The 23,059-nt window shown below is 44.2% G+C and overlaps 1 protein-coding gene across 1 annotated transcript in view; it reads right to left on the reverse strand.

Moving 5' to 3' along the window:
* Nucleotides 1-22,725, reverse strand: part of LOC115180492 (aromatic-L-amino-acid decarboxylase) — a 31,921-nt gene extending 9,196 nt beyond the window's left edge. Inside the window, exons 1-6 of the mRNA XM_029742636.1 lie at nt 22,624-22,725; nt 19,405-19,612; nt 18,067-18,180; nt 16,869-16,988; nt 5,785-5,919; nt 2,842-2,991 (exon numbers count right to left, since the gene is read on the reverse strand). Of these exons, the coding sequence (XP_029598496.1) occupies nt 2,842-2,991; nt 5,785-5,919; nt 16,869-16,988; nt 18,067-18,180; nt 19,405-19,605 (720 nt within the window). The 5' untranslated portion in view covers nt 19,606-19,612; nt 22,624-22,725. The remainder of the gene's footprint in view (nt 1-2,841; nt 2,992-5,784; nt 5,920-16,868; nt 16,989-18,066; nt 18,181-19,404; nt 19,613-22,623) is intronic.
* Nucleotides 22,726-23,059: the final 334 nt, after the last annotated feature.

The following is a 23,059-nucleotide window of genomic DNA, read 5'->3' on the forward strand; positions in this document are numbered from 1 at the left end:
AACTGTTGTCACTGTGAGTCTATGTGTGGGTTCTAGGGCTAGACTGTTGTTTCACTACGCATGTTCTTTCTGGAAATATACAGTACTTTACATTATATTCATAAGAGTGTGTTTGTGGACTGTATTGGACTATTGGTTATTTCTGATTGACTATTGTCTGGACAGTTGATTGTGGCATATTCTTTATAATAAGGGGAAAATGAATGTTTCCATTCTAAGTGGCAATCTGCCGCCTCAAAGCTTGTCCATGTATATGGACGTGTGTTCTGTTGTTACGTAGAAGGGGATGAGTGTGTTCTGTTCTGACATACAGTGCCTTGCAAAAGTATTCACCCCCCTTGGCATTTTTCCTATTTTGTAGCATTACAACCTGTAATTTAAATAGATTTTTATTTGGATTTCATGTAATGAACATACACATAATAGTCCAAATTGGTGAAGTGAAATGAAAAAAATTACTTGTTTCCAAAAATTCCAAAAAATAAAAAACAGAAAAGTGGTGTGTGCATATGTATTCACCCCCTTTGCTATGAAGCCCCTAAATAAGATCTGGTGCAACCAATTACCTTCAGAAGTCACATAATTAGTTGAATAAAGTCCACCTGTGTGCAATCTAAGTGTCACATGATGTGTCACGTGATCTCAGCATATATACACTTGTTCTGAAAGGCCCCAGCAAGGGGCACCACCAAGCAAGTGGCACTATGAAGACCAAGAAGCTCTCCAAACAGGTCAGGGACAAAGTTGTGGAGAAGTACAGATCAGGGTTGGGTTACAAAAAAATATCAGAAACTTTGAACATCCCACGGATCACCATTAAATCCATTATTAAAAAATTGATAGAATATGGCACCACAACAAACCTGCCAAGAGAGGGCCAAAACTCACAGACCAGGCAAGGAGGGCATTAATCAAAGAGGCAATAAAGAGACCAAAGATAACCCTGAAGGAGCTGCAAAGCTCCACAGCGGAGAACGGAGTATCTGTCCATAGGACCACTTTAAGCTGTACACTCCACAGAGCTGGGCTTTATGGAAGAGTGGCCAAAAAAAGGCATTGCTTAAAGAAAAAAATAAGCAAACATGTTTGGTGTTCACCAGAATGCATTTGGGAGACTCCCCAAACATCTGGAAGAAGGTACTCTGGTCAGATGAGACTACAATTGAGCTTTTTGGCCATCAAGAAAAACGCTATGTCTGGCGCAAACCCAACTCCTCTCATCACCCTGCGAACACCATCCCCACAGTGAAGCATGGTGGTGGCAGCATCATGCTGTGGGGATGTTTTTCATCTGCAGGGACTGGGAAACTGGTCAGAATTGAAGGAATGATGGATGGCGCTAAATACAGGGAAATTCTTAAGGGAAACAATTCTTGAGGGAAACCTATTTCAGTCTTCCAGAGATTTGAGACTGGGACAGAGGTTCACCTTCTAGCAGGACAATGACCCTAAGCATACTGCTAAAGCAACACTCGAGTGGTTTAGGGGGAAACATTTAAATGGCTTGGAATGGCCCAGACCTCAATCCAGTTTAGAATCTGTGGTATGACTTAAATATTGCTGTACACCAGCGGAACCCATCCAGTTTGAAGCTTATAAGCTTGGCACATCTAGCCACTTGGATTTTTGCCCATTCTTCAAGACAAAACTGCTCCAGCTCCTTCAAACTGGATGGGTTCCGCTGGTGTACAGCAATATTTAAGTCATACCACAGATTCTAAACATATCCCAAGAGACTTGCAGCTGTAATTGCTGCAAAAGGTGAATTGGATATACATGGTTTCCGGATACTCCCGTAAAGCCCAGCTCATTGGCTATCTAGCTAGCTTTGTTTGACCCCGATTGGTGCTTATTTGACAAAGTCATTCAAGTGATGGCCACCCGTGTTATCGGCGTGCCGTGAAGGCGTCACTCTCTGACCAAATATGGTGTCCTATAGGATATACTACACCCCTAATTAGATAGTGAAGTCTTGTTACCTTCTAGGATCTCTGAGGAATAGATACGAACGTGATTTGACTTGTTGAAACAACGTTTAGGGTGAGATTTTCACAGATTCCTTTCTTTGCAAATTGAAGGAGTGGAAATACAAAATCAATCGTGCATGCTATATGGACCTTTTTAGGATATGAAAAAGGATTTTATCTAACAAAACGACACCTCATGTTATCTCTGGGACCCTTTGGATGATAAATCTGAACAAGATTTCAGAATGTATGTATATACTGTACTCTATACCATCTACTGCATCTTGCCTATGCCGTTCGGCCATCACTCATCCATATATTTTTATGTACATATTCTAATTCATTCCTTTACACTTGTGTGTTTAAGGTAGTTGTGAAATTGTTAGATTACTTGTTAGATATTACTGCATGGTCGGAACTAGAAGCACAAGCATTTCGCTACACTCGTATTAACATCTGCTAACCATGTGTATGTGACAAATAAAATTTGATTTGATTTGAATGTAAGCACACATTTCACCTTCAGAGGTGAATTTATCAAACCTGTCACGATGAAAAAAGTGTTTTGTTGTTAGGAACTCTCCTCAAAAAATAGCATGGCATTTTTTTCGCAGTAATAGCTACTGTAAATTGGACAGTGCAGTTATATTAACAAGAATTTAAGCTTTCAGCTGATATAAGACACTTATATGTACCGGCATTTGTTGTTTCTCTAAAATCTGCTATCTTAACATAACGCACTGCATGATTTACAACTGTCCCGTTGACGGAACGCCGATCCTTATAAGGCAACAAAATAGGAAAAATGCCAAGGGGGTGAATACTTTCGCAAGCCACTGTACTGTAGAAGGGGATGAATGTGTTCTGTTCTTACGTAGAAGGGGATAAGTCCTGCAGCCTTGTCTTCCTGTATCATTCTCCGGAGGGTCTCTCCCTGGACAGCATACTTGTCTGACTGCTCCGTCGGAATCTTCTTCATCCTCACTCCGGCAATCATACCTGCTCGTTCCACCGAGCAATGAGCCTGTTCAAAGAGAGTAGAGTAGAGTTAACACAGGTGACTTCAAGATAGCCAACTATGTCACAACCCCAAAAGAGTAGGTGATATACATGTAGATCACTTAAAAAAATTTCACAACGTCAGACCAAAGAGAGTAGAGCTCCCAAGATAGCCAACAACATCACAGCCCAAAGAGAGATAATGATTTTGGTGACTTAAAGACAGCCAACATTGTCACGGCAACCAGACTTAAGCCAGATCATGATAATAGGTTATTTTAAAGCATTCTAAGTTATCATTCTATCTCAGCATATAGTACTGTACATTTGGCCAAAGATGAAATAATGTTTGCAGTCCGTCCATCAAGTAAGACGTTAAAGAACCAGTTGCACTGTGTAACGTCACGGCTATTTTCCTCTTCCCCATAAAGGCCAGTGTTGTCCTAGGGGCAGAGCCATAATCTAATCCCATCCTGCTCAGGTCAACAGAGCAGAGATAGCATGACTGTGCTGCCTGACAAACAGACCCATATCACAAGAAAGGCTTACCAAGGAAAACTTCCAAAATGACTAATTCAAGGCAGACAGGAGTTGGAGAAAGCTACAAAAAAAGCAGAGATGTATTTATTTTAGCTCACTTTAATCCATTGTACAGGATGCAAAAATGGTGACGTCTCCCTCAGAGTGACCTGACCATTGCACTTACCTCCTATTTATAGCCTAGTGGCCCATTGAAACAAAACAATATTGGGGTCTCCCGAGTGGGGCAGCAGTCTAAGGCACCGGTGGGGCTTTACTTGGCTCATCGCGCTTTAGTGACTCCTTGTGGCAGGCCAGGTGCCTGCGGGCTGACCCCGGTCACCAGTTGAACGATGTTTCTTCTGACACATTGGTGTGGCTGGCTTCCAGGTTAAGCTGGCGGGTGTTAAGGAGCGTCGTTAGGCGGGTCATGTTTCGGAGGACGCATGACTCCACCTTCGCCTCTCGCGAGCTCATTGGGGAGTTGCAGCGATGAGAAAAAGGGGGTAAAAATATATATACAAAAAATGAATAATAATAATAATAATAATAAACACAACAATATAAAACAAATATGATGATAATATATTTCACGGTAATTGGCAAATTATAGCACCAAATAATACTAATAATAATGTGCATTTGAGCATGCATAATGAGACATTATTTATCTTATCATTAGTATTATTTTGTACTAGAATTTGCCATTTACCTTGAAACATATTATCATTATTATTATTTGAAATTGTTGAGTCTCAACGGGCCACTAGGCTATACATAAGTGCAATGGTCAGGTCACTGAAGAAGACGTCATCTTCCGGGCTCTGGCTGGGCCACTCAAGGACATTCAGAAACTTGTCACGAAGCCACTCCTCCGTTGTCTTGGCTGTATGCTTAGGGTTGTTGTCCTGTTGGAAGGTGAACCTTCACCCCAGTCTCAGGTCCTGAGCGCTTTGGAGCAGGTTTTCATCAAGGATCTCTCTGTACTTTGCTCTGTTCATCTTTCCCTCAATCCAGACTAGTCTCCCAATCCCTGCCATTGAAAAACATTCCCACAGCATGATGCTGCCACCACCATGCTTCACTGTAGGGATGGTATTGGCCAGGTGATGAGCAGCGCCTGGTTTCCTCCAAACATGACGCTTGGCATTCAGGCCAAAGTGTTCAATCTTGGTTTCATCAGACCAGAGAATCTTGTTTCTCATAGTCTGAGAGTCCTTAGGTGCCTTTTGGCAAACTCCAAGCGGGCTGTCTTGTGCCTTTTCCTGAGGAGTGGCTTCCGTCTGGCCACTCTACCATAAAGGCCTGATTGCTGCAGAGATGGTTGTGCTGCAGAGATGGTTGTCCTTCTGCAAGGTTTCTCCCATCTCCACAGAGGAACTCTAGAGCTCTGTCAGAGAGACCATTGGGTTCTTGGTCACCTCCCTGACCTAAGATCCTTCTCCCCTGATTGCTCAGTTTGGCCGGGTGGCCAGCTCTAGGAAGAGTCTTGGTGGTTCCAAACTTCTTACATTTAAGAATGATCGAGGCCACAGTGTTCTTGGGGATTTTCGATGCTGCAGACATTTTTTGGTACCCTTCCCCAGATCTGTGCCTCGCCACAATCCTGTCTTGGAGCTCTACAGACAATTGCTCTGACATGCACTGTCAACTGTTGGACCTTATATAGACAGGTGTGTGCCTTTCTAAATCATGTCCAATCAATTTAATTTACCACAGGTGAACTCCAATCAAGCTGTAGAAACCTCTCAACCTCTCAATTTAAAGTCTCATAGCAAAGGATCTGAATACTTATGTAAATAAGCTATATTTTTGTTAAATATACACATTTGCAAACATTTCTAAAAACCTGTTTTCGCTTTGTCATTATGGGTTATTATGTGTAGATTGATGAGGGAAAATGTTTATTTAATCAATTTTAGAACAAGGCCTTATGTAACAAAATGTGGAAAAAGTGAGGGGGTCTGAATACTTTCCTAATGCACTGTATATCATATTTTAAACAATAGATGAAGAGGAACTAATTCCCCAAATTATAAAGATAAAAACCAAACATTTGTTTATTATTTTGTGAATTATTCCCTCTTTATCTACTGGTTAATAACCAATAGATACATTAGAAGTCCAAAACGCACCTGCATTACGGTGGAACTGATTGGGTTAAAGTGCTCTAAAGTGCTCATCTAGTTTTGTGGCCTGACCTGTTCAGGGTAGGAGTAGGATTAATAATAGTAAGAGTAGAAACCTTACCTGTTCAGGGTAGGAGTAGGATTAATAATAGTAAGAGTAGAAACCTGACCTGGTCGGAGGAGTAGGCCACCAGTTTGGAGGTAATGTCAGTCTCTGGACGCTGTGGGTCACTGGCCAGGATCATTCTGACAGCCCTGGAGCGGGCAGCTAGGAGAGCCACCAGAGTCGCCTCACTGGCCGTACCCTTCAGAAAGACAGAGGAAAGTAAGCGGAGTGACTTTGAATGACTTCAGTCAAACCAGTAGGCCTTGCAACATGTACCTCATCTGGTGTCATAGGGAGGGTCCAGAAAAACTGTCTTGGGAAGTCTGGTTAGATCAGATACCCAGTGCAAAATGTTCTATAAAACACGTACATAACATGTAAAATCTGATCCATACAAACCTGATGGTTTTCAAAGAACTCTTGTTCTTTGCTGATGCTATTCATATGCACAGCCACTCTAAGCATCATCAATGACTATTGAGTCAGCTTGTTGTGCTGTTAGAATATCCTTTGATCCTATCTGCTAGCCTGCCTGTTAACAATAATGTCCACATCTTAATGACTGAAAATAACTGATATGTCTCAGACAGCCACAAGTCATTGTACAACTATTATTTAGGAAATTGTATGCGGCACAACAAATGTTCAGATTGCAAATATCGAGCATGATTCCTGAACTATTGGAAATATCAAGTTAGATCACGTAAATCAATCCATCATGATTTTTACAATGGTGTGAAGTGGCGCTCTGGCTGTGGAGGTTTCAGAAAGGAGGCGGCCGACAAGTTGGTATGGTGTAAAACTCAGGATGAGGGTGTTTAGTCTATTAACAGGGAGTAAATAACAAAGCCGTCAAAAATATACACTACCGTTGCGCTGTCAAATAGCCTAAACCAGACCTCAATCATGCCTGCGTGGGGCTCCCGAGTGGCGAAGCGGTCTAAGGCACTGCATCTCAGTGCAAGAGGCATCACTACAGTCCCTGGTTTGAATCCAGGCTGTATCACATCCGGCTGTGATTGGTAGTCCCATAGGGGCCTTGCACAATTAGCCCAGTGTCGTCCAGGTTCGGCCGGGGTAGGCCGTCATTGTAAATAAGAATTTGTTCTTAACTGACTTGCCTAGTTAAATAAAGGTTGCATACTGACCTTAACCCTGTCTGCCTGTCTAGTAGATGAACAACAGGTATTAAATAGGATACCAATCATTAATCAACATGTTTAATAAAAAGGGCCTACATGAACATAGGCTCCAAATCATCATGACCATTTTCAGGTAATGCATTTGACATTGCATACTGTAATTAGCCTATACACATTTAAATAATATTGTAAAACCATGCCTAAAGCATTAAAAACCCACGATACATATTTCTCTCCCCGATGATATTTAGTAACATTGCATTACCCAACACCACAAGATAATTGGCACTCCCGAACGCAGCTTGTTTGACAGACCCCCAACCTGAGCATGGTCAAAAGGAACAAACAATTCACCTCTTCAAATTCAAGGATTAAAGTAATTGTCCAGTGAAAATCTCCCTATTAAAAGTTCAGATTCTGTTAACTTATACCCAAATTTTGTTGACTCATCCAATACTAGTATTTGTGGCCAAAGCAAGAATTGGAGAAAAAACTCCACCTCAAACTTGTATTACAAACAGACCGTTTCAAAAAAGCTTGCTATTTCCTCATAGAAGATGATGTCATCCTCCTGAGAAGGATGAGCTGGCCAATCAAATAAAATTTTATTTATCACATGCGCCAAATACAACAGCTGTAGAAATGCTTACTTGCAATCCCTTAACCAACAATTCAGTTTTATGAAAAATAAGTGTTAAGAAAGTATTTACTAAAATAAAGAAAGAAAAAATTAAATAACAGTAACGAGGCTATATACAGGTGGTACCGGTACAGAGTCAATGTGCGGGGGCACAGGTTAGTCAAGGTAATTGAGGTAATATGTACATCTAGGTAGAGGTAAAGTGACCATGCATAGATAATAAACAGAAAGTAAAAGAAGCGGAACAATGGGGGGCCGTCAATGCAAATCGTCCGAGTAGCCATTTGATTAGCTGTTCGGGGGTAGAAGCTGTTAAGAAGCCTTTTGGACCTAGACTTGCCGCTCCGGTACCGCTTGCGGTAGCAGAGAGAACAGTCTATGACTAGGGTGGCTGGAGTCTTTGGCAATTTTTAGGGCCTTCCTCTGACAACGCCTGGTATAGAGATCCTGGATGGCAGGAAGCTTGGCCCCAGTGATGCACTGGGCCATACGCACTACCCTCTGTAGTGCCTTGTGGTCGGAGGCCAAGCAGTTGCCATACCTTGTGGTGTTGCAACCAGTAAGGATGCTCTTGATGGTGCAGCTGTAGAACTTTTTGAGGATCTGAGGATCCATGCCAAATCTTTTCAGTCTCCTGAGGGAGAATAGGCATTGTCGTACCCTCTTCACGACTGTCATGGTGTGTTTGGACCAAAGAAACTCGTTGGTGTTGTGGACACCAAGGAACTTGAAGCTCTCAACCTGCTCTACTACATCCCTGTCGATGAGAATGGGGGTGTGCTCGGCCCTTCTTTTCCTGTAGTCCACGATCATCTCCTTTGTCTTGATCACGTTGAGGGAGAGGTTGTTATCACTGCCAGGTCTCTGACCTCCTCCCTATAGGCTGTCTCATCGTTGTCGGTGATCAGGCCTACCAATGTTGTGTCGTCGGCAAACTTAATGATGGTGTGTTGGAGTCGTGCTTCGCCGTGCAGTCATGGGTGAACAGGGAGTACAGGAGGGGACTGAGCATGCACACCTTAGGGGCCCCCGTGTTGATGATCAGCGTGGCAGATGTGTTGTTACCTAACCTTACCACCTGGGGCGGCCCGTCAGGAAGTCCAGGATCCAGTTGCAAAGGAAGGTGTTTAGTTCCATGGTCCTTAGCACAGTGATGAGCTTTGAGGGCACTCTGTGTTGAACGCTGAGCTGTTGTCAATGAATAGCATTCTCATATTGGTATTCCTTTTTTCCATGTGGGAAAGGGCAGTGTTAAGTGCAATATAAATTGTTTCATCTGTGGATCTGTTGGTGCGGTATGCAAATTGCAGTGGGTCTAGGGTTTCTGGGATATGACCAGCCTTTCAAAGCACTTCATGGCTACAGACGTGAGTGCTACGGGTCGATAGTCATTTGGGCAGGTTACCTTGGTGTTCTTGGACACAGGGACTATGGTGGTCTGTTTGAAACATGTAGGTATTACAGACTCGGTTAGGGACAGGTTGAAAATGTCAGTGAAGACACTTGCCAGTTGGTCAGCGCATGCTCAGAGTGCATGTCCTGGTTATCCGTCTGGCCCTGCGGCCTTGTAAATGTTGACCTGTTTAAAGGTCTTACTCACATCGGCTACGCAGAGTGTGATCACATAGTCATCCGGAACAGTTGGTGCTCTCATGTATGCTTCAGTGTTGCTTTTTCCTCTAAGCGTACATAGATGTCTTTATGCCTGTCTGGTAGGCTTGTGTCACTGGGCAGCTCGCGGCTGTGCTTCCCTTTGTAGTCCGTAATAGTTTGCCTGCCATATCCGACGAGCGTCGGAGCCGGTGTAGTAGGATTCAATCTTAGTCCTGTATTGATGCTTTGCCTGTTTGATGGTTTGCCGGAGGGCATAGTGTGATTTCCTATAAGCGTCTGGGTTAGAGCCCTCTCCTTGAAAGCGCCAGCTCTACCCTTTAGCTCAGTGCAGATGTTGCCTGTAATCCATGGCTTCTGGTTGGGGTATGTACGTACGGTCACTGTGGGGACGACGTCATCGATGCACTTATTGATGAAGCCAGTGACTGAGGTGGTGTACTCCTCAATGCCATCGGAAGAATCCCGGAACCTATTATAGTCTGTGCTAGCAAAACAGTCCTGTAGCTTTGCATCTGCATCATCTGACCCCTCCGTATTGAGCGAGTCACTGGTATTCCCTGCTTTAGTTTTTGCTTGTAAGCAGGAATCAGGAGGACAGAGTTATGGTCAGATTTGCCAAATGGAGGGCGAGGGAGAGCTTTGTACTTGTCTCTGTGTGTGGAGTAAAGGTGGTCTAGAGTTTTTTTCCTGTGGTTGCACATCTAACATGCTGGTAGAAATGAGGTAAAACAGATTTAAGATTCCCCACATTAAATTCCCCGGCTACTAGGAGCGCCGCCTCTGGATGAGCATTTTCTTGTTTGCTTATGGCCTTATACAGCTCGTTGAGTACGGTCTTTGTGCCAGCATCGGTTTGTGATGGTAAATAGACAGCTGCGAAAAATATAGATGAACCTCTGGTAAATACTGTGGTCTACTGCTTATCATGAGATACTCTACCTCAGGCGAGCAAAACCTTGAGACTTCCTTAATGTTATATTTCGTGCACCAGCTGTTATTGACAAATAGACACAGACTGCCAGCCCCTGTCTTACCGGAGGCAGCTGTTCTATCTTGCCGATGCACGGAAAACCCAGCCAGCTGTATGTTATCCATGTCGTCGTTCAGCCACGACTCAGTGAAACATAAGATATTACAGTTTTTACAGCACTCCACTCGCATTAATATTTTAATGACCAGCATACACCCACACCCTTCTGTTGTTGGGGTACGCCCATAGCCTTCCAACACCTAAAAACAGCTTTTAAACATTCTTCATTAAACATTTTTGGAAGGAAAACTATTTCACTCATATTGTAATTAATTATAGGTCACATTACATATACATCTGGAAACACTGTACCATTACGTTGGTCAATTTGCAACAATTCCATAAAGTAGAAATAGCGAACATTAACTTATTTGGGATAGGGGGCAGTATTTTCATGGCCGGATAAAAAACGTACCCAATTTAATCTGGTTACTACTCCTGCCCAGAAACTAGAATATGCATATAATTAGTAGATTTGGATAGAAAACACTTTAAAGTTTCTAAAACTGTTTGAATGGTGTCTGTGAGTATAACAGAACTCATATGGCAGGCCAAAACCTGAGAAGATTCCATACAGGAAGTGCCCTGTCTGACAATTTGTTGTCCTTCTGTTGCATCTCTATCAAAAATACAGCATCTGTGCTGTAACGTGACATTTTCTAAGGCTTCCATTGGCTCTCTAAAGCCGCCAGAAAGTGGAATGGGGTGTCTGTTGTCTCTGGGCAAAGAACAGCAGCAGAGTTTGTGAGTGGTCAGCCTGGGGACAGTGAGACTGAGATGCATGGTCACGAGACAACTCAATTTTTTTCTTTCAGCCGTTGAATGAATACAACGTTGCCCGGTTGGAATATTATCGCTATTTTATGAGAAAAATAGCATAAACATTGATTTTAAACAGCGTTTGACATGCTTCTAAGTACGGTAATGGAATATTTTGACATTTTTTGTCACGAAATGCACTTGCGCATCACCCTTTGGATAGTGACCTGAACGCACAAACAAAACGGAGCTATTTGAATATAACTATGGATTATTTGGAACCAAAACAACATTTGTTGTTGAAGTAGAAGTCCTGGGAGTGCATTCTGACGAAGAACAGCAAAGGTAATCCAATTTTTCTAATAGTAATTCTGAGTTTAGTGTGCCCCGAAGTTGGCGGATGTCAAAATAGCTAGCCGTGATGGCCGAGCTATGTACTCAGAATATTGCAAAATGTGCTTTTGCCGAAAAGCTATTTTAAAATCTGACACCGCGATTGCATAAAGGAGGTCTGTATCTATAATTCTTAAAATAATTGTTATGTATTTTGTCAACGTTTATTATGAGTAATTTAGTAAATTCACCGGAAGTTTTCGGTGGGTATGCTAGTTCTGAACATCACATGCTAATGTAAAAAGCTGGTTTTTGATATAAATATGAACTTGATTGAACAAAACATGCATGTATTGTATAACATAATGTCCTAGGAGTGTCATCTGATGAAGATCATCAAAGGTTAGTGCTGCATTTAGCTGTGGTTTGGGTTTATGTTACATATATGCTTGCTTGGAAAATGGCTGTGTGATTATTTGTGTCTATGTACTCTCCTAACATAATCTAATGTTTTGCTTTCGCTGTAAAGCCTTTTTGAAATCGGACAATGTGGTTAGATTAACGAGAGTCTTATCATTAAAATGGTGTAAAATAGTTGATTGTTTGAGAAAATTTAATTGTGGTATTTTAGCTGTTTTTGTATTTCGCGCCGTGCGATGCCATTGGCTGTTGGCTAGGGGTTCTGAACTTCTGTCCTCAACAGGTTAACAAAACATGTGCACTTTGTAATGATAACTTTAATTAACAAATAGCATGATTAGAAATATAAAGAGCTAATATTAGCGGAGCAAACAAACAAATGGTTTTCTTGATAAAACCAATGATGACTGTGTCCGACTAGAGGCTTTACTGATACCTGTGTAGCCTGAGCCTTGTTAGAGCAAGTCTAGAACACACATGTGCATGCCATAGCCAGGATAGATTGGGTTTCTTTCCAATTCTTTCCATTTGTCAGTAATGAACAGGTCTGTCAGATAGTTGGGGAGGTTTCACATCATTAACTATACAGGCTATACAGAATAATGGCGCTAGACATACTGCTCACCCTGGACCAGGTCGTAATCCCCGACACTGGGAAGAGAAAAAGACTGCGATATAGAGGCCGAGGTGCAGGTACCCTGACAAAACTATGGCGGAGAGTAAATAAACTGTCTCTACCCTCTCTTCTATTGGCAAATGTACAATCAATGGAGAAGAAATGAGCTCCATTCGAGACTATGGTGTATGTTTCTTGGTTAACAACAGCTGATGCACAATCTCTAATATTAAGGAAGTGTCGTGGTTCTGCTCGCCTGAGTTAGAATACCTCATGATAAGCTGTAGACCATACTATTTACCAAGAGAGTTTTCATCTATATTTTTCGTAGCAGTGAGGACAGACGCTGGGAGACGAAAAGCAAGTACAGGGAGTGAACATTTAATAAATAACCAACATAAAACAAACAAGGACAGCGTCTGGACAGGGGAAACATAACAACAATAATGCTGACATGGGGATCAAACTGAGGAGCAGACAGACATTGGAGGGGCAATCAACAAAGTAATGGAGTCCAGGCGAGTCCAAAGAAGCGCTGATGCGCGTAACGATGGTGACAGGTGTGTGTAATGACGGGCAGCCTGGCACCCTCGAGCGCCAGGGAGGGGGAGCGGGAGCAGACATAACAGTACCCCCCGGGGCACCACCCGGCATCCCACCTGGGGGAGCCTGACGGGCCGGCCGAGACATGGGAGCCAGACAAGCCGGCTGAGGCGTGGGAGCCCGACGAGCCGTCTGAGGCGTTGGAGCCCGACGAGCCGTCTGAGGCGTGGGAGCACGACGAGCCGTCTGAGGCGTGGGAGCCCGACGAGTCGGCTGAAGCATGGGAGCCCGAAGAGCCGGCTGAGACATGATGTGAGGTGTGAGAGCCTGCCGAGCCAACCCGAGGCAAGGAAATCTCTTGAGCCAGATAAGGTGTGGAAGACTGACCAGCCAACTGAGGCAACCCCGGTTCCTTTTGCAGCGGCACCCGGACCCGATGTCACCAACCAAAACAACAACAAAAAACTCCCTGATGCTTCCAATATTGGTGTCAGCATTCTGTGAGGACAGACGTTGAGAGACGAAAAGCAAGTACAGAGAGTGAACATTTAATAAATAACTGACATAAAACAAACAAGGACAGTGTCTGGACAGGGGAAACATAACGACAATTATGCTGGATCAAACTGAGGAGCAGACAGATATACGAGGGGCAATCAACAAAGTAATGGAGTCCAGGTGAGTCCAAAGAAACGCCGATGCGCGTAACGATGGTGACAAGTGTGCATAATGATGGGCAGCCTGGTGCCCTCGGTCGCCAGGGAGGGGGAGCGGGAGCAGGCGTGACAGTAGCTGTCCATTTACCACCACACACCAATGCTGGCACTACGACCGCACTCAACAAGCTGATTTTATGCAGGAAAACTAAAATTCATCTTACCTAATTTCTACCAGCATGTCACCTGTGCAATTAGAGGTGAAAAAAACTCTAGATCACCTTTGCTCCACACACATAGATGCATACAAAGCTTTCCCTCACCCTCCATTTGGCAAGTCTGAACATCATTTTATTCTCCTGATTCCTGCTTACAAGCAAAAACTCAAACAGGAAATACCAGTGAAACGCTCAATATGGAAGTGGATCGATGAAGCAGATGCTATGCTACAGGACTGTTGTGCTAGCACAGACTGGAATATGTTTACCACATCAATCACCGGCATCATTAATAAGTGCATTGACAAAAACATTTTCCCACAGTGACCGTACATATCCCAATCAGAAGAAATTGATTACAAGCAACATCTGCACTGAGATAGAGGCTAGAGCTGCCGCTTTCAAGGAGCGGGACACTAAGCCGGACGCTTATAAGAAATGCAGCTACGCCCTCCGAAGAACCATCAACAGGCAAAGTGTTAATACAGGACTAAGATCGAATCTGAAGCTCGTCAGATGTGTCAGGGCTTGCAAACTATCACAGATTACAAAGGGTAGCCTATCAGACAAGCTAAATGCCTTCTATGCTTGCTTCAAGGCAAGCAACACTGAACCATGCATGAGAGCCCCAGCTGTTCCAGACGACTGTGTGATCTGTAGCCAATGTGAGTAAGAGCTTTAACCAGGTTAACATTCACAAGACCGCAGGGCAAGACGGATTACCAGGACGCAAACTCAGTGCATGCACTGACCAGCTGGCAAGTATCTTCACTGACATTTTAAACCTCTCCCTGACCCAATCTGTAATACCAACATGTTTCAAGCAGACCACCATAATCCCTGTGCCCAACAACGCCAAGGTAACCTGTCTAAATGACTACCGCCCCGTAGCACTCACATCTGTAGCCATGAAGTGCTTTGAAAGGTTGGTCATGGCTCACATCAACACTGTCATCCCAGACACCCTGGACTCACTCCAATTCCCCAAAAGATCCACAGATGACGCAATCTCTATTGCACTCCACACTGCCCTTTCCCACTTACGTTAGAATGCTGTTCATTGACTACAGCTCAGCATTTAACACCATAGTCTCATCCAAGCTCATCACTAAGCTAAGGACCCTGGGACTGAACACCTCCCTCTGCAACTGTATCCTGGAATTCCTGACCGGACACCCCCAGGTGGTGAGGGTAGGCAACAACACATCCGTCACGCTGACCCTCAACATGGGAGCCCCTCATAGGTGCGTGCTTAGTCCCCTCCTGTTTTCCCTGTTCACCCACAACTGTGTGGCCGCGTACGACTCCAACACCATCATTAAGTTTGCAGACGACACAACGGTGATAGGCTTGATCACCGACAACGATGAGACAACCTATAGGGAGGAGGTCAGAGACCACACTGAATGTCAGCAAGACAAAGGAGCTGATCATGGACTACAGGAATCGGAGGGTCGAGCACTCCCCCATTCACATTGACAGGGCTGTTGTGGAGCGGGTTGAGAGCTTCAAGTTCCTCGGTGCCCACATCCCTAAGGATCTATCACGGTTCAAATACCAACACAGTCGTGACGAGGAAGCTGAAAAGACTTGTCATGGGTCCTCAAATCCTCAAAAAATGTTATATAGCTACACCATTGAGAGCATCTTGACTGGCTGCATCACTGCTTGGTATGGCAACTGCTTGGCATCCGACCACAAGACGCTACAGAGGGAAGTGCGTATGGCCCAGTACATAACTGGTGCCGAGCTCCCTGCCATCCAAGACCTCTATACCAGTTGGTGTCAGAGGAAGGCCCTAAAAATTGTCAAAGACTCCAGCCACCCAAGTTATAGACCTTTCTCTCTGCTACCGCATGGCAAGCGGTACCAATGCATCAAGTCTGGAACCTTCAGGACCCTGAACAGATTCTACCCCCAAGCCATAAATAGTTATTTAAATAGTTAACAAAATAGCTACCCGGACTATCTGCATTGACACTTTTTGCACTAACCTTTGCTGCTACTGTTTACTATCTGTCACTTTATTCCTACTTATATATACATATTTTATTTAAATACCTTGCACCTCCTGCACATCGACTCACTACTGGTACCCATTGTACAGTATATAGCCAACTTATCGTTTCTCATTGTGTATCTGTTATTACTTTTATTATTACGTGCTTTATTCTTCAATTATTTCTCTATTTTCTTTCTCTCTGCATTGTTGGGAATGACCCGTAAGTAAGCACTCCACTGTTAGTCCACACATGTTGTTTACCAAGCATGTGACGAATACAATTTGATTTGATTTGACAGTATTATAATTTCACTCGCAATCATAAACGCAAATCTCATTCATTAGCTTCTGTTTTAATAAAACTGCTCCTAAATGCATCTCATACTCTTTCGAATGCTCCTCGGAACATGGTGCATCATGTGAGATGGCAACTTGTCACAGCTCTCATTAGGCTGGCAACAAGTGAGAGGAGGCCTATTTGTTGCCATAGGGAAGTGCACTTAAAACCCCAGCCATAAACAAAACGCCCCTAGGATGAGCCATGCTCCTCGATTGCTTCAATAGAGGGCCAGCCTTTTATCTCTCGCTCTCTCTCTCTCATGCCTCAGCCACCTCTCCTATCTTATCACTTGCTGAGACATTCACTTCAGCTGCACTGCAGTATCCACAACAATAAATGAATGCTGAACGCTTCACCACACGAAGTAAGTACCCACACCCCCAACAACCACACACACACACACACACACACACACACACACACACTAGTCCATCTTTGGCTGACATATTAAAAAGGCAATTTCCTGCTGTTTATTTGGTGTTGTGAAGTGAAAAATAACAAAAAATATATGACAGACAAATTGCTGGCAGCGACAGAATCGAGAGCAGTCAATTGCTTTTCCTATTTTCCTAACATCTACATTGTTTGTAAAGGCAAAGTGGCATGGACTGTAAATATGGCATTGACCCTACTGTGAATGCCATATGCTCTGTACTTGGCTGTCCTTACTTTGAATATGACTATGACAAATATCCCATTTAATTTTTCATTTCAATTAATTAATTGAGCAATTCATGTATTTGAAAGTACACTGTGGAAATGCAGCAATACAACTGTGTAAATAAAACCAATGCATTGTCTAACCCCAAAGAAAGGGTGGGTAGTTTTACCATACCTGGATGACGCCTCCTCCTTGTCCGTGTGTCCCGGCGATGAAGTCCTCTGGCAGCTTGAGCATCTTCCCCAGCCAGTCCATCATGACTGTCTCCAGCTCTGTACACGCCGGGCTGGCAGCCTACAGTAACATGGGGTTAGAGATAGGGTCAACACACAGCTCTGTACACGCCGGGCTGGCAGCCTACAGTAACATGGGATTAGAGATAGGGTCAACACACAGCTCTGTACACGCCGGGCTGGCAGCCTACAGTAACATGGGGTTAGAGATAGGGTCAACACACAGCTCTGTACACGCCGGGCTGGCAGCCTACAGTAACATGGGGTTAGAGATAGGGTCAACACACAGCTCTGTACACGCCGGGCTGGCAGCCTACAGTAACATGGGATTAGAGATAGGGTCAACACACAGCTCTGTACACGCCGGGCTGGCAGCCTACAGTAACATGGGGTTAGAGATAGGGTCAACACACAGCTCTGTACACGCCGGGCTGGCAGCCTACAGTAACATGGGGTTAGAGATAGGGTCAACACACAGCTCTGTACACGCCGGGCTGGCAGCCTACAGTAACATGGGGTTAGAGATAGGGTCAACACACAGCTCTGTACACGCCGGGCTGGCAGCCTACAGTAACATGGGATTAGAGATAGGGTCAACACACAGCTCTGTACACGCCGGGCTGGCAGCCTACAGTAACATGGGGTTAGAGATAGGGTCAACACACAGCTCTGTACACGCCGGGCTGGCAGCCTACAGTAACATGGGGTTAGAGATAGGGTCAACACACAGCTCTGTACACGCCGGGCTGGCAGCCTACAGTAACATGGGGTTAGAGATAGGGTCAACACACAGCTCTGTACACGCCGGAATGGCAGCCTACAGTACGTGGAGTGTGGAGTTACCACACCATTTGGACATGATGAGCGAAAAATGCTAATATCGGTCCATTGAATTGAATGAGATTTGTGCCACAAATGCTAAAACATTTATATTTGGAAACAGTGCCATGGAATCTAAACCAAAGCATGGATTACTGTCATACCTTGTCCATAAACGGTTTACAAGGTAAGGAAGCCAATGTGTAATTTTGTAATTTTGGTGAACTATCCCTTTAATGTCTTAAAATGGTGATACTGTTCAAATCACATTAAAAAGAAAGAGAGAGGATGACAGAAACAGATGACAAGGTCATACATACCCAGGAGAATCCGATGCAACCAATAGCTCCAGACAGCATGTCTGCCAGCATGGCCGGGAAGGAGTTAGCCGTGGGGAAGTAGGCATAGAAGTACGGGCTGTGCCAGTGGGTCACCTAAACACAGAGGAAGAGTCGTGTCAGGTAGCCTAGAGGTTAGAGTCTGGTTCGAATCCCAGGTGTAACCTGACGGAGAAAATCTGACAGGACGTGTGCTGGCAATCAGAGGTTTGCTGGTATCAAAATCCTGCTAAATAACATGTCTTGCCATGGTGCCACTGAGCCCTTGAGCAAGGAGGTTAACCCGATAAACTGTTCCAGGCTGAAATCCCGTGTTGTGCCTGTATGGGGCACCAAGCAAGAGGCTGCCAGTGTCCCCGTCTGTCTCCCTTACATGCTTTTCCCATGGTGAGTCATTCATTAGACTAACTGGGCTTATTCCACACTGTTAAAAGCAGAGGTGGTAGAGGAAAAAAAGATGATAATGATTGATAATGGAATAACGGCTTTCATGTTACAGCTAAGGAAAGAGTTTGGGTTGGGAGTCGGGGGCAGATAGATTGAAACTGGTTTGTTTCTCTGGCAGTGAGATTATTGTTGTGAGGTTAATCATTAATTTAAAGTCTTTGAACTTTGCCATGTGAAAGGCCACAGAATGCGGGGCATTTTACAACCACTTTTACAACTATATGGCTGATACGTGTCATATAGAGTTAATGTGAGCTTTCATTAACTGATTGCTCAGTACAAACAACAAAGGACAATGGAACACCTTGTCTCGTTAGCAAAACGTTCAACACTGAAGCTCCTTACTGTACATCTTCTGAATGATTCCTAAACAACAGTCAACAGACCAGACCAAAATATTGAATTCCATATGGTGCATACACCACCTATTCATAAGGAAGGAGGCATAAGAGATTCAAACACCTTTATGAAATCTGTCATAATGAGTATTGCAGTATGATTAATAACAACAATTATAACACATTTATTTAATATAATTAATAATCTCTTGAAATAGATCTTTTTTTATCCATTGTACAGTGGAAATGTGTATTCTTACTACCATGGAAGAGGTTGGGAGCAGCACAGGGTTAGCGGTTAGTGACTCTGTGCATTGAGTGTTGTGTATGTTCTCGTGATCGTTCAATGAACTTTTCACTGACGAAATCTGGGAGAAAGCGGATCTCCAATAACGGAGTACCTGACCTAGAGAGAGTTATGAAGGCCTTATGTATGCCACCTTCAAGCAAAGTGTTACCGTCATTTTATAGCTGTAATCACCCTTCAATCAATAGTCACCAAATCTATAATAATATAATAATCTAAGCCGCCTACCCCAGGCATGATGACCCTCTCAATGTCTTTGACTACGTCCTCGTAGGTTTCGGGCTCCTCAGGGGCCTCCTCAGGGATGAGGGACCGCAGGTACCCAGGCTCCACATCGGGGTACACCGGCCTCTGCTCTATGTTCTCCAGGTAATCTGCTATCAGGTCTACCATCTCCTTCCCTCTCCTCCGGAACTCTGCAGCGTCCATTGTACAACTGGAACAGACAAATGTCCCACTTTATTGTCCCAACCTTTAGTAACAGTCCCATACACGTAATCCCTGAGTACATTCACGCACACTCGCGCGCACACACACACACACACACACAACTTAGCATAATGTATTATTAAGGGAAAGCCAGCCACGTTGCGGACATCGACGCCTCGCTTTCTGGACAAACTAAACTTCTTTGCCCTGCTGCGAGGAAAACAACACTGAGCTGCAGACGTGGGCCCCTGCCACTCACGAGGACTGTGTGCTCCCAATCTACATGGCTAAAGCGAGTAAGACATTTAAGCGTTTTAACCCACGCAAGGCTGCCGGCCCAGACGGCATCCCAAGCCATGTCCTCAAAGCATGCGCAGACCAGGTGGTTGAAGTGTTTACAGACATATTCAATCTCTTACTATCCCAGTCTGTTGTCCCAACTTGCTTCAAGATGTCCACCATTGTTACTGTACCCAAGAAAGCGAAGGTAACTGAACTAAATGACTATCGCCCTGCAGCACTCACTTCTGTCATCTTTAAAGTGCTTTGAAAGGCTAGTTAAGGACCATAACACCTCCATCTTTCCTGACAACCTAGACCCACTACAATTTGCATATAGACCCACTACAATTTGCATGTAAGAATGCTGTTCATCAACTATAGCTCGGCCTTCAACACCGTAATGCCCTCCAAGCTCATCACTAAGCTCAGGGCCCTGGGTCTGAACCCCTCCCTGTAGAAATTGGGACCTGGACTTCCTGATGGGCCAACCCTAGATGGGGAAGGTAGGCTACAACACCTCTGCCACGCTGATCCTCAACACGTGGGCCCCACAGGGGTGTGCGCCCAGCCCCCTCCTGTCCTCCCTGTTCACCAACGCACGTCTCCAACTCAAGTTTGCTGACTACATAACAGTGGTAGACCTGACTAGCAACAACGGCAAGACAGTCAACAGGGAGGAGGTGAGTGCCTTGGCAGACTGGTGCTAGGAAATAACCTCTCCCTCAACGTAAAAAAAACAAAGGATCTGATCGTGGACTACAGGAGACAGCAAAGATAGCAAGCCCCCATCCACATCTAGACAGAGGGTCAAAAGCTTAAAGTTTCTCTGTGTGCACATTGCTGAGGACCTGAAATGGTCCCTTCACACGACATTCGGCTCCTAAGATCCTCACAAACTTCTACAGATGCACCATTGAGAGCATCCTGTCAGGCTGTATCACCGCCTGGTACGGCATTTGCACTGTCCTCAATCTCAGGGCTCTCCAGAGGGTGGTGCGGTCAGCCCAATGCACCATCGGGAGCACACTGCCTGCCCTACAGGACATCTACAGCACCCGGTGTCACAGGAAGGCCAAGAAGATCATCAAGGACCTCCGCCACCCAAGCCACGGCTTGTTGACCCCACTACCATATTTTTTTTTTTTGTTACATTCTTTACATTTTAGTCATTTAGCAGATGCTCTTATCCAAAGGCGACTTATTGTAGTAACTACATATATTTGTTATACTTTTTCGTACTGGTCCTTCATCTACAAGGCAGACACAATACAGGTGAATCTAAGCTGGGACCGAGAGACTGTCCAGTACCCTACTTTACCCCTTGTCACTGTCACTAGCCGGCTACCACCGGGTACTCTACCCTGCACCTTAGGGAATGCTGCCATATGTACATAGTAATTGAACGCTTTTAACTTTAATAAAGTGTATATACTATTTCTATATCTACTGCATTAAATGTTTTATATTTTTTATTATTGTGTGCTTGTTTGACATTTACTGTATTGATTGATAGGAACCAGGAACATAAGCATTTCGCTGCACCCGCCATAACACCTGCTAAACTGTGTACGCGACCAATACAACTTGATTTGAACACAAGAGCAGCATGACAAATACTACATACTTATATTGTGAGTTGATGTACTGATCAGATAGATAACATAGTGAGGCTAATACAGTACAGAGAGGTGTTCTGCCCCTGACTGACCACGGGTAACACTGCTACTGATAGTCCCCTGTAATCCGCTCTAATGCAGGTGTGTGTGTGTTTGTGTGGTGTGCATGTGTGTGTGTGTGTGTGTGTGTGACCCACTAAGTCTACTGCTCTATTTGATTGCTTGACAGAAAATTCCATTAGTGGTGATAAACCTAATCACCGTGCTGGTACACTTCTGGCTCTTTATGCCCTATCCAGACTCCAAAATGTACATCTCTAAACTAACATTCAGCAAGTGGTTTAGTGCAGCATTTCCCATGCAGCACCACGGAAACAAAGTGTCTAAAAGAGGTTTCTAATCTGTTTCCGTGGTGGCCTAATCTGAAATGTATGATGAATAACACATGCAGGCTAAAAATGTAAGGTATGTCAGCAAGTTTCTTGCAATGTTTACATATTGAAGATTGATCAATATGGGGAACGTCAGCCTACAAAATCCAATACATAAACATAACTGTAATAGAACAAACGCTCTGATTCAAATGACACAGATCAGAGGGAATTTCAAGAGCAATAGAGAAGCGAGAGAAAAAAACTAAAGCAATTGCACTATAGTCTATCAAGCTGTTACGAAACACCACAGTACATCTACAGAATCGTATCATTCTGAATGCCACCCACAAAAGAGTTCTACCTGGAACCAAAATCGGTTCTCCTATGGGGACAGCTGAAGAACCCTTTTGGGTTTTTTTTCCCCTAAGAGTGTACAACCAAACATAGTCATTCAGGTGTTGTTATTTCTATCAATCCTCTCTGCCAGAGCTGTACGTATCAAGTTAAGGAGTGTTGATCTAGGAACAGTTTTGACCTTTGGACCATAATCACTAAGATTATATATACACCGGAGGGACCTGATCCTAGATCAGCACTCTTACTATGATACTGTACATACAGCCCCTGGTGTGCATGTATTCTGCAGACCAGTAGAGACCTGCAGTCCTGAAAAACCATAAGAATATTAGAGCGGTGGGTGGGTAGATGGTGGGTGGTAGTAGGTGGTTGGCGGTGGGTGTACTCACGTTGTCGGGCACAGTCGTGGTCGGGTCCTCCTCTCCTTCAGTATTCACACACAGCAGCAGTGAGCAGTGAAGTGGTGTACAGCAGGAGCGACGAGCACAGCTCTTTTATCTGCCCAGTGGCCCCCCTCAGCCAGCCAATGGGAGTGTGGCTCCTGGCCAAGGCAGTGTGCACAGGCAGGAAGGGCTGATTCACAAGGAGTTAATGAGATCCTACTAATTTTCCACACAGCCTGATCGACACAAAGGCTTAGCACACAGCTACCTGTTGCACGGCACTGTTATAACTACTACTGTTAATTGATATGACTGTTAGTATTACCACTTACCAATAAAGCCTCATAATCTTGGGTTTTGGCAAGCAGTTAACTGACAAACATCATTTCAACCAATGTGGTATAACTGTTTATTACATAATTATAAACTACTAATTTAATGT

This window comes from Salmo trutta, chromosome 3 (assembly GCF_901001165.1).
Source record: "Salmo trutta chromosome 3, fSalTru1.1, whole genome shotgun sequence".
Classification (NCBI taxonomy): domain Eukaryota; kingdom Metazoa; phylum Chordata; class Actinopteri; order Salmoniformes; family Salmonidae; genus Salmo; species Salmo trutta.